The 12,652-nt window shown below is 35.4% G+C and overlaps 1 protein-coding gene across 12 annotated transcripts in view; it reads left to right on the top strand.

Moving 5' to 3' along the window:
- The window catches only part of ABCC9 (ATP binding cassette subfamily C member 9), a 158,150-nt gene that overhangs the window by 28,999 nt on the left and 116,499 nt on the right, over positions 1-12,652 (top strand). For all 12 annotated transcript variants that reach the window (XM_059185727.1, XM_059185722.1, XM_059185716.1 and 9 more), the window contains 5 exons: positions 807-1,049; positions 3,140-3,334; positions 5,298-5,450; positions 6,081-6,236; positions 8,121-8,255. In XM_059185727.1, coding sequence (XP_059041710.1) covers positions 807-1,049; positions 3,140-3,334; positions 5,298-5,450; positions 6,081-6,236; positions 8,121-8,255 — 882 coding nt within the window. The remainder of the gene's footprint in view (positions 1-806; positions 1,050-3,139; positions 3,335-5,297; positions 5,451-6,080; positions 6,237-8,120; positions 8,256-12,652) is intronic.

Here is a 12,652-nt window from a genome sequence, read left to right as displayed (position 1 = left end):
AGTATGACCCTAGGATCTATTTATTCATTTGTAAATATTGATTGATTGTTATGTGCAAACACTATGCTCAGTTCATATTATGGATGAAATTGTTTTCATCAGGAAATTCCATCATCCATGAGTTGTCCCAAGCACACTTATTTTAATAAGCAAACTACTATATTTCTAGAAATTTCAAAATGAAAAGAAGACAATATGTTTGCTCATTTCACTGCTGAAGAAACTTCTACAGAGTTAACTAGCTATATCCAAAGTAACACGGTCAAAACTCATGCTTCTTGTGTTTTGTATCACAGAATGCTGTTATGTTGTGTGACATAATAGTGAATGATTTTTCAATATTCATTTTCTACCAGAGCACTTTGAGTTTGCTCTGAATGGCAAGTCACAAGCTGTAAGGAATAGTGGAGAAGTTAGTGAACATCAGCCAAACCACGTATTACCAGAGTGTGACTCAATAATGGTGTCAACACATTAAACAAAAATCTAAATAATGTAAAAATCTTTATTTAGTTGACTCTATCACAGGCTATCATGAAAGACTGGTTCTTAGTAATAACTATCTTTTAAAGAGATAATCTGTTTGTATGGTTTTTTTGGGAATTGTCCATAAATGCATTAATCATAAAATCTGGCATTTTAGGGAAATTATTTCAAAAAATGTTTCCAAAGAAATGTAAGAGGTACTAAAATACACATTTTTTGTCTTCCTGAAATGAAAATGTAGATAAGGTTAAAATTTTATTTTAATATGTGGAAAAAAGAACTAGGTTAATTATTATTCTGTGGAATTTTTCTTGCCACAGAGATATGTATTCTTCATGAATCCTCAGAAAGTAAAGCCTCCTGAAGACCTCCAGGATCTGGGTGTGAGATTTCTTCAACCATTTGTGAATTTGTTGTCAAAAGCCACATACTGGTGGATGAACACGCTTATCATATCTGCTCATAAAAAACCTATTGATCTGAAAGCAATTGGGAAATTACCAATAGCCATGAGGGCAGTAACAAATTATGTTTGCCTGAAAGATGCATATGAAGAACAAAAGGTAATTTAATATCTGTTTTTCATGTCCATAATTGTAGAAACTGGCTCTGTTGGGGCGCCTGGGTGGCTCAATCATTAAGTGTCTGCTTTTGGCTCAGGTCAGATCCCAGGATCCTGAGACCGAGCCCCACATCAGATCCCTACTCAGCAGGGAGCCTGCTTCTCCCTCTCCCACTCCCCCAGTTGTGTTCCGTCTCTCTGTCAAATAAACAAACAAAACCTTAAAGAAAGAAAGAAAGAAAGAAGAAGAAAATGGGTCTGCTAAGTATAAAGTCACTAAGCTTAAATGGTTAAGAAAGGTCAGATTTTCTGTCTATGTCTTTCCCAGTAATTTTGAGTCATGTGAATTGGGCCACTGAGAATACACCAGCAGAGGAGATAGAGGAGGGATAGAGGAAACACTATTTTTTTTTTTTCTGGAACCAAGTGGGAAGTAAAAATTAAATTCGAAGATCATGTATATCTAATTCTTATTACCATATAATGTTAATAATTCATGGAATTGTTATTAAGTTTTTTCAACTATCTGGTCAGTAATTTTTTTATATAAAGGTAAAAATAAATCATATAATAATCACATTTAAGAAACTAAAATCCCTAAATTAATTATTGACCAAATTTGGAGCCTGTATTTCAGATTTGAGAAATTGAATTAAATAAAGTTAACCTACCTATTCCATGTATCATCCTATGTGTCTGTCAAAATTGGTTTCTTCTGGTACTTTCTTTGAGAAATTGCCTTAAAAACCTTAAATATGAGCCTTTGGATATTTTGAATTTGTCTTGTTATTTTTTATATTGTCATGTGTGCTCTCCACAATGGTAGATGTAATTTATATGGCAGTCATCTACAAATATTATTGCAATTGAAATAATTAGTTTTCACGACAACATTTGAAAAGCATAGGGTATAGTGAATCAGTTACAGTTCTTGTCTGTTATAAATCAAGACAACAAAGTGTTTATGGTAAATGATGAAAATGACCTCTGTTTTCTGTCAAAAATGTGTCTTATAAAATTAATATTGCAGGAAATGGTTACTACAGATGAACCTGAGTCATCTCTTTAGTTTCACCTCTGGGAAAAGTATTGCATAATATTTTTTAAAAACTCCTTTGCTGAAGTAAAGATTAACAGTATAGCCTACACGTAGTTTAAATTTTCTTTTCTTTTTTTTTTTTTTGGTCTAAGTGTTCTGAGTACTCTTTATAACACACATCAGCTTGAATTTAATGAGTTAACATCTTGCATTAATAAACTTTAAAAAATAATCAAATTATTTATCTAATAGGGAATCGAATATGAAACACAATTGAATTCTATTCCACTGAGTTGGCTTCTCACAATGAAATTAAAAAAAAAAAAAAAAAAAAAACGTTATCCACTTCCTCTCGAAGACTTAATTGTGGTGATTGTTCAGGTCTTAAAACCCTTTCAACAAACCACTAGAGATGGGTGAAATAATGTGTTGGCTTAAATATATATGCCATTCTTCAGTTTTGCATTTTTTTGTCAAATGACTTGGAAACACAACTTTAAACAGTACTGACTACTATTCATGGAGAAATACCTGAAAGAGAAACAATTTGAGGCTGAGATGATCTGTTTTGTTTAGCTTGTAGTAAAATATCTTTAGCTTATGATAGATATCTTGTGACGGAGTAACTCCAGAAATTTTGTCTAGTCTTCCAATAAGCTTCATTTTTACACTTTATGATCTTCTTTTCCATACAATGGTATTTGGTAATATTCATGACAGATACCCATGTTCCAAACAAAAAAGAATTGAAATTAATTTGACCTTAAGAATTTTGGGTTATCCATTGACAGCTAAAAATAATGCAAAGTCTTTGAAAATCTGACCTATTTACTCCTCATTCTATCCCATTAAAAGGTGTTCAGTAGCTACTGTTTGCATAAAATGCAATGGTTTATGGAGTATGCATACTGTATTAAAGGGACTCATTAACACTTACTTATAAACTTCAAATATCATCAGAGATATCAGAAGGAATTGCCACAGTTGCTGAGATTAATTGCTGTGCTAAATTTTTAGTTTGGTTCATCTGTGCTTTTTTTCTTTTCTTTCAGAAAAAAGTAGCAGATCATCCAAACCGGACTCCATCTATATGGCTAGCAATGTACAGAGCTTTTGGGCGACCCATTCTACTTAGTAGCACATTCCGTTATCTTGCAGACTTACTGGGTTTTGCTGGACCTCTCTGTATTTCTGGAATAGTTCAGCGTGTGAATGAAACCCAGAATGGGACAAATAACACAACAGGGGTAAGTTTGTGGTGCTTCTGAAAGGAAACATATTATTGGCAGATTTCATTGTAATTGTTCCTTTTTATTAATGCAGTTCTTTGAACAGTTCAAACAGGCTTATTTACAGAGAATTGAATGCATTTAAAAGGAAGAAAACAATAATTTCCCTTGTAGAGAAAATTATATGTTTATGCATTCATTGAATGGATCTGTTCAACAAAATTATTTCTCAGATTCAGAGCCTATAAACATTTAATGAGTATCTACTATGGGCCAGAAGCCATGCTCAGAACTTTCACATTGATTATTTTCTTTGATCTTTTCAGCAACCCTTTGAAAAACTTTCATTCAGGAGTACATTAGGGAAGGCTGTGACCAATCACATTAGCAATGTGATTTGTACTATATACGTTTTTCTTATATGATAAAAGCCATCACCCTGTTTCACATTATGATCAGGACAATTCACATTATAATATTTTTATTAGATATCATGCTACTTTTGGGGGGTCATACAATATAAAATACTATATATTTGCTGTTATAAATATATAGTCTTTTCTCTGTTAAGAAAATCTCATCATGAACTTCCCAATTTCTTGGTAAGAGTTGATTTCTCTAGGTTCACAGATAGAAACTCTAGTCTAGTTATGCATCAATTTTCCTTTTCTATTCCCTCAACCTAATTTTCTGTCCTTTTTTTCTTCACTTACTAAAATTTCATGCATTCTCAAAGCCTACATCAAATGCCATCTCCTCAGTGAAGCTTTTCTGATTGTTCTGGTTGGTATTTGATTCTTCTTTGTACTATCCAACACATTGTTTTTTTTCACCTTGGCACTTGCTATAAATGTTCTTTAAATGAAGCATGTTATTTATGGATATTCTTATCTTTCTAGGAGGTAAGCTCTTTAAATAGAAGGACTGTGAACTGTTAATATTTATGTTCACAATGTGTAGCCTAGTCACTTGCACATACTGGTGCTCAATTATTATGAAAGTGAACCAGATATTTTCACCATTGAATGCACTTTTGTGGTGTTTTACCCCGACAAACCTGATTACATTCCATATATTCCACATAGAATTTTTCTATCATCTCTCTCCCTTACATGTATTAACCACATATTTTTCTGAGAAGGAACAGAACTTACACATTTCTGTGTATCCTCATGAAAGAAGAGGAAATGACCAGAAACAGAATTTAATGGGTCTATACCATAAAAAACAAAGATTGCCCAGATTGACATGATGTACTTACTTGAGTGTTACCTTTCCCTCACTTCTAACTAATAAGTTACCACATACTATTGTTACAAACAAAAAGCAGTTTTGTATGTCCTTATGATGACTTTGGTCATCGTCCTACTCAATTTCATAAGTTGTGTTTTGTCCCTGGAAGTGTCAATGTCAGTAACCACATTACATATTTTATAGTTTATAATTTATTTTGTTAATATAAATTAAGATAAATGAAAATTAAAATAAGTCAACTATGTGGAATTATTTTAGTAACTTTGATAATTTTGATAATATTTTAATTAGCAAAGCTATTGAAGTTGTATTTCTGTATTAGTGGTCTTGCTGACCAACTAACTACCAGTTTTGTGGTTTCTACTTCAAAATTATAGTCTAAATTAATTTCGATCTTCAGTTACTACGTCTCAAGATGGAATAATATATCTTTGCAGAAAATATATTCAAGTTTTTAAAGATTAATGTGTACCTTTTTTCTACTATCTGGCATTTACAGCAATTGTAATGATCAATTTGGGATTTTATGCATTGAACTAGTTTGTATTTGTATCTGTGAACAGGATGAAGAAAAGCCAAAATGGCCTTGTTGTGGTTCATTTCACTGCTGTTATAAAGACATTGAGTTTTTATATTTAAAAATCATGTGTCATTTGATAGATGTGAACTGTACCCCTGGCATATGAAAAGAGAAGTTTTAATTTATGTCTTTTTCTTTTGGGACAAGATTTCAGAAACGCTTTCATCAAAGGAATTTCTTGAAAATGCTTATGTACTAGCAGTTCTTCTTTTCTTGGCCCTTATTCTGCAAAGGACGTTTTTGCAGGCTTCCTACTATGTAACCATAGAGACTGGCATTAACCTCCGTGGAGCTCTGCTGGTATGTACAAGCTTTAATGATCTTTGTGTTTTGAAAATGCCATATACCCATCCGATGATAGAAGGGTAGTGGAGGTAATTTTGTTTTTCACGATTCTGTTTTTACTCTGATAGTACGTTTCTAGGAGCTGCTTAATAAAAGAAACAGAGCTAATTAGTAACCCCCAGAATTTTTAAAATGTTTTGTAATAATAAGAGAATTTGGGGGGCACCTGGGTAGCTCAGTCGGTTAAGCATCGACTCTTGATCTCAGGGTTGTGAGTTCAAGACCTAGGTTGGGCTTCATGCTGAGTGTGGAGGCTGCTGAAAGGAAGAAAGAAAGAGAAAAGAAAGAAAGAGAGAAAAACCTTTGGAAAACTTTGTCTTAGTTTGTTCTAGAGCTTATGTTTGAAATTGAGTATACATTTTGATTATACTGCCAGAAAATTAAGTTTGTATGTAATTGAGGACAGAAAGTAACTATGCTAAAATGAAGAGAGTGGTTGACTTAAAAAGATGGCATTCTAGGTTTTTTCCCCTCCTTTTTCTCTAGAAAAATTTAAAATGTTATCTTTTTAATAAAAGTGAATATATATATAGTGTTGATTAAGTTTAGAGCTTCAAGTACTTTTTTTGTTTTTCTTTTTTGCAGGCGATGATATACAATAAAATCCTTAGGCTGTCTACATCTAATTTATCCATGGGTGAGATGACCCTGGGACAGATCAATAACTTGGTTGCCATTGAAACCAATCAACTTATGTGGTTCTTGTTCCTGTGTCCCAATCTATGGGCAATGCCTGTTCAGGTAGATCCATAACAAAACAAAAGGAGTAGGAGATACTTAGCTCAGTAAAGGGCAAGCTTTTTAAATAGGCTGATGTTATTATACTCTTTTTATAGAAAGAAAGCAGAGATTCAGAACTCTGACATAAGTTAGAAAAGTGGGGTGTGGAATTCTACTGCTTAGGTTCAAATATCTGCTCTACCTTCTTTGCACAAGTGTTTAAAATCCTCAAAACATTCATCTCCTCAACTTTAAAATGGGAATGATAATAGTTTCTGCGTCATAGAATTGTTGGAATTGTCAAGACTAAGTAAATATGTGTAGCACATGCAGCATAATGCCTCACATTTCATTGGCATCCAGTATTTGTTAGCTGTTACTGTTGTTGACCAAATTCAGGAAATTCCTAGAGCCAAGGCTTGACCCTGTTCATTTTGACAGACTCTTATAGCATTTCTAAAGTAGAACAACTCCATTCCATAGTTTCAATAGCTGATGTTTTATAAAATGTCAAACTTTATTAGGTGGTAAGAACACTAACAAGCTGGAGGACAATTTAGCTTTTCTTTTTTTTATGGAAAATAGCATTTTAGAAAAGATGCAGCACCCCTGCTCCCCACCAATTGAGTAAAAGAAGCAAAAGAAATGTTTTCAGCTCTTTCTTCCATGTGATGCTGAATATTTTTAGTTATCTCGAGTTTTGCATCCTGTAGATAGAGCTTAAACTGTAGACTTATTCAAACCAGTCTGTCACCTTTGTCCCTGTGTGCCATGTTTATTAAAATACATACAATATTACAGATATGGTAATTTAAAAATTTTCTTGGCCTTTTCAGTTTTAAATGGAAATCCAAGCCAAATAAAAATGCATGTCATCCACAGCGCATGACACAATGAAAGATTTAAAATATGCTCGATCTCTTTTTATTAATATGTACTTATATACAGGTCAAGTGTCTGTACTTATATACAGGTGTCTGACTACATGATGTAATTTAAAAGCAGCCCAAATCCTAGGCTGCCTGTGAAAGACTGCATCATGAGTGACGTTAAGGAAACTTTCATTTTGACCGGAATCCCTAAAAAGCCCAATTGGTTAGGCAGTAAATATGTGCACTTGTCTCCAAAAGGCCACTGTTAAGCTGTTATCATTGGCAAACACACAAGGATTTAACGCTTTAACTACACAGATATAGTTCATTAGTTGACATTTTCAGCCATGATAAACTGAGCTACTGGAGGAAAAAAAGTAGGGAGAAAGATTGTGGGATCAAATCCTATTTTTTAAAGGAAGAAGAACAAAGTGACAAACCAGAGAGGGTTGACCCTGGGTTTGGGGAAATAAAAAAAGAAGCGAGGTAATGCGGGGCACCACCAACTCTAGCTTTCTGGTAGTTTTAGTGAAACTTAGCCTTTTTGTGATCAAGTGACTTCTGGGGTCATTGAGGCTGTGAGGAACTCAGATTATTCCTTTAGCCTGCAAACAGCCTTCCAGGGCTCACGTACGTTATGATGCTGCCTCCTGCTTTCCATCCTTCCTACCTGGAAAAGTTAGTAGAGCTCCATGACAATATGGAATGCCAGTTACAGTGGGTGATAATGTTTTCAAGAAAAAAATGTGAAGACTGTCTTAGAAGGTCAGAAGCATCAGGGGACCAGTCTACAGCCTCATGCAGTAACTTGGTTTGACACTCGTTTTACAGATCATCAGACTAAAAATAAATTCCTACCACTTAGCTTTCCCCCAACAAACATAGCAAGACCCAACTGTTCTTAGTTGAGTTGACTTCCAAATACATGTATTTATTAATCAATCAATAATGAAGAAATAGTACATTTTCACCAAAATATATTTCCTTTCATGCAGTGGTTCATTTTCCGTTTTCCATTTGGCTTCCTTTCTAGATCATAATGGGAGTGATTCTGCTCTATAATTTACTTGGATCGAGCGCATTGGTTGGTGCAGCTGTCATTGTTCTCCTTGCGCCAATTCAGTACTTCATCGCTACAAAGTTGGCAGAGGCTCAGAAAAGCACTCTGGTACGTTCACATCATTGGAAACTTGATTAGGAAAAATCTACTAAGCTGTTTTATTTATTTATTTATTTGTTTGTTATTCGACATACTTTTATTTTTTTTATTTTATTTTTTTAAAATTTTTTATTTTTTATAAACATATAGTTTTATCCCCAGGGGTACAGGTCTGTGAATCACCAGGTTTACACACTTCACAGCACTCACCAAAGCACATACCCTCTCCAATGTCCATAATCCCACCCCCTTCTCCCAAACCCCTTCCCCCCAGCAACCCTCAGTTTGTTTTGTGAGATTAAGAGTCACATATACTTTGTCTCCCTCCCAATCCCATCTTGTTTCATTTATTCTTCTCCTACCCACTTAAGCCCCCATGTTGCATCACCACTTCCTCATATCAGGGAGATCATATGATAGTTGTCTTTCTCTGCTTGACTTATTTCGCTAAGCATGATACGCTCTAGTTCCATCCATGTTGTCGCAAATGGCAAGATTTCATTTCTTTTGATGGCTGCATAGTATTCAATTGTGTATATATACCACTTCTTCTTTATTCATTCATCTGTTGATGGACATCTAGGTTCTTTCCATAGTTTGGCTATTGTGGACATTGCTGCTATAAACATTCAGGTGCACATGCCCCTTTGGATCACTACGTTTGTATCTTTAGGGTAAATACCCAATAGTGCAATTGCTGGGTCATAGGGCAGTTCTATTTTCAACATTTTGAGGAACCTCCATGCTGTTTTCCAGAGTGGCTGCACCAGCTTGCATTCCCACCAACAGTGTAGGAGGGTTCCCCTTTCTCCGCATCCTCGCCAGCATCTGTCATTTCCTGACTTGTTGATTTTAGCCATTCTGACTGGTGTGAGGTGATATCTCATTGTGGTTTTGATTTGTATTTCCCTGATGCCGAGTGATATGGAGCACTTTTTCATGTGTCTGTTGGCCATCTGGAAGTCTTCTTTGCAGAAATGTCTGTTCATGTCCTCTGCCCATTTCTTGATTGGATTATTTGTTCTTTGGGTGTTGAGTTTGCTAAGTTCTTTATAGATTCTGGACACTAGTCCTTTATCTGATATGTCGTTTGCAAATATCTTCTCCCATTCTGTCAGTTGTCTTTTGATTTTGTGAACTGTTTCCTTTGCTGTGCAAAAGCTTTTGATCTTGATGAAATCCCAATAGTTCATTTTTGCCCTTGCTTCCCTTGCCTTTGGGGTTGTTCCTAGGAAGATGTTGCTGCAGCTGAGGTCGAAGAGGTTGCTGCCTGTGTTCTCCTCAAGGATTTTGATGGATTCCTTTCGCACATTGAGGTCCTTCATCCATTTTGAGTCTATTTTTGTGTGTGGTGTAAGGAAATGGTCCAATTTCATTTTTCTGCATATGGCTGTCCAATTTTCCCAGCACCATTTATTGAAGAGGCTGTCTTTTTTCCATTGGACAGTCTTTCCTGCTTTGTCGAAGATTAGTTGACTGTAGAGTTGAGGGTCTATTTCTGGGCTTTCTATTCTGTTCCATTGATCTATGGGTCTGTTTTTGTGCCAGTACCATGCTGTCTTGATGATGACAGCTTTGTAATAGAGCTTGAAGTCCGGGATTGTGATGCCACCAACTTTGGCTTTCTTTTTCAATATCCCTTTGGCTATTCGAGGTCTTTTCTGGTTCCATATAAATTTTAGCATTATTTGTTCCATTTCTTTGAAAAAGATGGATGGTACTTTGATAGGAATTGCATTAAATATGTAGATTGCTTTAGGTAGCATAGACATTTTCACAATATTTATTCTTCCAATCCAGGAGCATGGAACATTTTTCCATTTCTTTGTGTCTTCCTCAATTTCTTTCATGAGTACTTTATAGTTTTCTGAGTATAGATTCTGTGCTTCTTTGGTTAGGTTTATCCCTAGGTATCTTATGGTTTTGGGTGCAATTGTAAATGGGATTGACTCCTTAATTTCTCTTTCTTCTGTCTTGCTGTTGGTGTAGAGAAATGCAACTGATTTCTGTGCATTGATTTTATATCCTAACACTTTACTGAATTCCTGTATAAGTTCTAGCAGTTTTGGATTGGAGTCTTTTGGGTTTTCCACATATAGTATCATATCATCTGCGAAGAGTGATAATTTGACTTCTTCTTTGCCGATTTGGATGCCTTTAATTTCCTTTTGTTGTCTGATTGCTGAGGCTAGGACCTCTAGTACTATGTTGAATAGCAGTGGTGATAATGGACATCCCTGCCGTGTTCCTGACCTTAGCGGAAAAGCTTTCAGTTTTTCTCCATTGAGAATGATATTTGTGGTGGGTTTTTCATAGATGGCTTTGATGATATTGAGGTATGTGCCCTCTATCCCTACACTTTGAAGAGTTTTGATCAGGAAGGGATGCTGTACTTTGTCAAATGCTTTTTCAGCATCTATTGAGAGTATCATATGGTTCTTGTTCTTTCTTTTATTGATGTGTTGTATCACATTGACTGATTTGCGGATGTTGAACCAACCTTGCAGCCCTGGAATAAATCCCACTTGGTCATGGTGAATAATCCTTTTAATGTACTGTTGAATCCTATTGGCTAGTATTTTGTTGAGTATTTTCGCATCTGTGTTCATCAAGGATATTGGTCTATAGCTCTCTTTTTTGATGGGATCCTTGTCTGGTTTTGGGATCAAGGTGATGCTGGCCTCATAAAATGAATTTGGAAGTTTTCCTTCCATTTCTATTTTTTGGAACAGTTTCAGAAGAATAGGAATTAGTTCTTCTTAAATGTTTGGTAGAATTCCCCCAGGAAGCCGTCTGGCCCTGGGCTTTTGTTTGTTTGGAGATTTTTAATGACTGTTTCAATCTCCTTACTGGTTATGGGTCTGTTCAGGCTTTCTATTTCTTCCTGGCTCAGTTGTGGTAGTTTATATGTTTCTAGGAATGCATCCATTTCTTCCAGATTGTCAAATTTATTGGCATAGAGTTGCTCATAGTATGTTCTTATGATAGTTTGTATTTCTTTGGTGTTAGTTGTGATCTCTCCTCTTTCATTCATGATTTTATTTATTTGGATCCTTTCTCTTTTCTTTTTGATAAGTCGGGCCAGGGGTTTATCAATTTTATCAATTCTTTCAAAGAACCAGCTCCTAGTTTCGTTGATTTGTTCTATTGTTTTTTTGGTTTCTACTTCATTGATTTCTGCTCTGATCTTTATGATTTCTCTTCTCCTGCTGGGCTTAGGTTTTATTTCTTGTTCTTTCTCCAGCTCCTTTAGGTGTAGGGTTAGGTTGTGTACCTGAGACCTTTCTTGTTTCTTGAGAAAGGCTTGTACCGCTATATATTTTCCTCTCAGGACTGCCTTTGTTGTGTCCCACAGATTTAGAACCATTGTATTTTCATTATCATTTGTTTCCATGATTTTTTTCAATTCTTCTTTAATTTCCCGGTTGACCCATTCATTCCTTAGAAGGATGCTGTTTAGTATCCATGTATTTGGGTTATTTTCAAACTTCCTTTTGTGGTTGAGTTCTAGCTTTAGAGCATTGTGGTCTGAAAATATGCAGGGAATGATCCCAATCTTTTGATACTGGTTGAGTCCTGATTTAGGACCGAGGATGTGATCTATTCTGAAGAATGTTCCATGTGCACTAGAGAAGAATGTGTATTCTGTTGCTTTGGGATGAAATGTTCTGAATATGTCTGTGATGTCCATCTGGTCCAGTGGGTCGTTTAAGGCCTTTATTTCCTTGCTGATCTTTTGCTTGGATGATCTGTCCATTTCAGTGAGGGGAGTGTTAAAGTCCCCTACTATTATTGTATTATTGTTGATGTGTTTTCTTTGATTTTGTTATTAATTGGTTTATATAGTTGGCTGCTCCACGTTGGGGGCATAGATATTTAAAATTGTTAAATCTTCTTGTTGGACAGACCCTTTGAGTATGATATAGTGTCCTTCCTCATCTCTTATTATAGTCTTTGGCTTAAAATCTAATTGATCTGATATAAGGATTGCCACTCCTGCTTTCTTCTGATGTCCATTAGCATGGTAAATTCTTTTCCACCCCCTCACTTTAAATCTGGAGGTGTCTTCGGGCTTAAAATGTGTTTCTTGGAGGCAACATATAGATGGGTTTTGTTTTTTTATCCATTCTGATACCTTGTGTCTTTTGACAGGGGCATTTAGCCCATTAACATTCAGAGTAACTATTGAGAGATATGAATTTAGTGCCATTGTATTGCCTGTAAGGTGACTGTTACTGTATACGGTCTCTGTTCCTTTCTGATCTACCACTTGTAGGCTCTCTCTTTGCTTAGAGGACCCCTTTCAATATTTCCTGTAGAGCTGGTTTGGTGTTTGCAAATTCTTTCAGTTTTTGTTTGTCCTGGAAGCTTTTAATCTCTCCTTCTATTTTCAATGATAGCCTAGC

The sequence above is a fragment of the Mustela lutreola genome, chromosome 8 (assembly GCF_030435805.1).
Source record: "Mustela lutreola isolate mMusLut2 chromosome 8, mMusLut2.pri, whole genome shotgun sequence".
Taxonomy (NCBI): domain Eukaryota; kingdom Metazoa; phylum Chordata; class Mammalia; order Carnivora; family Mustelidae; genus Mustela; species Mustela lutreola.
This window is presented reverse-complemented; position numbering and strand designations above follow the sequence as displayed.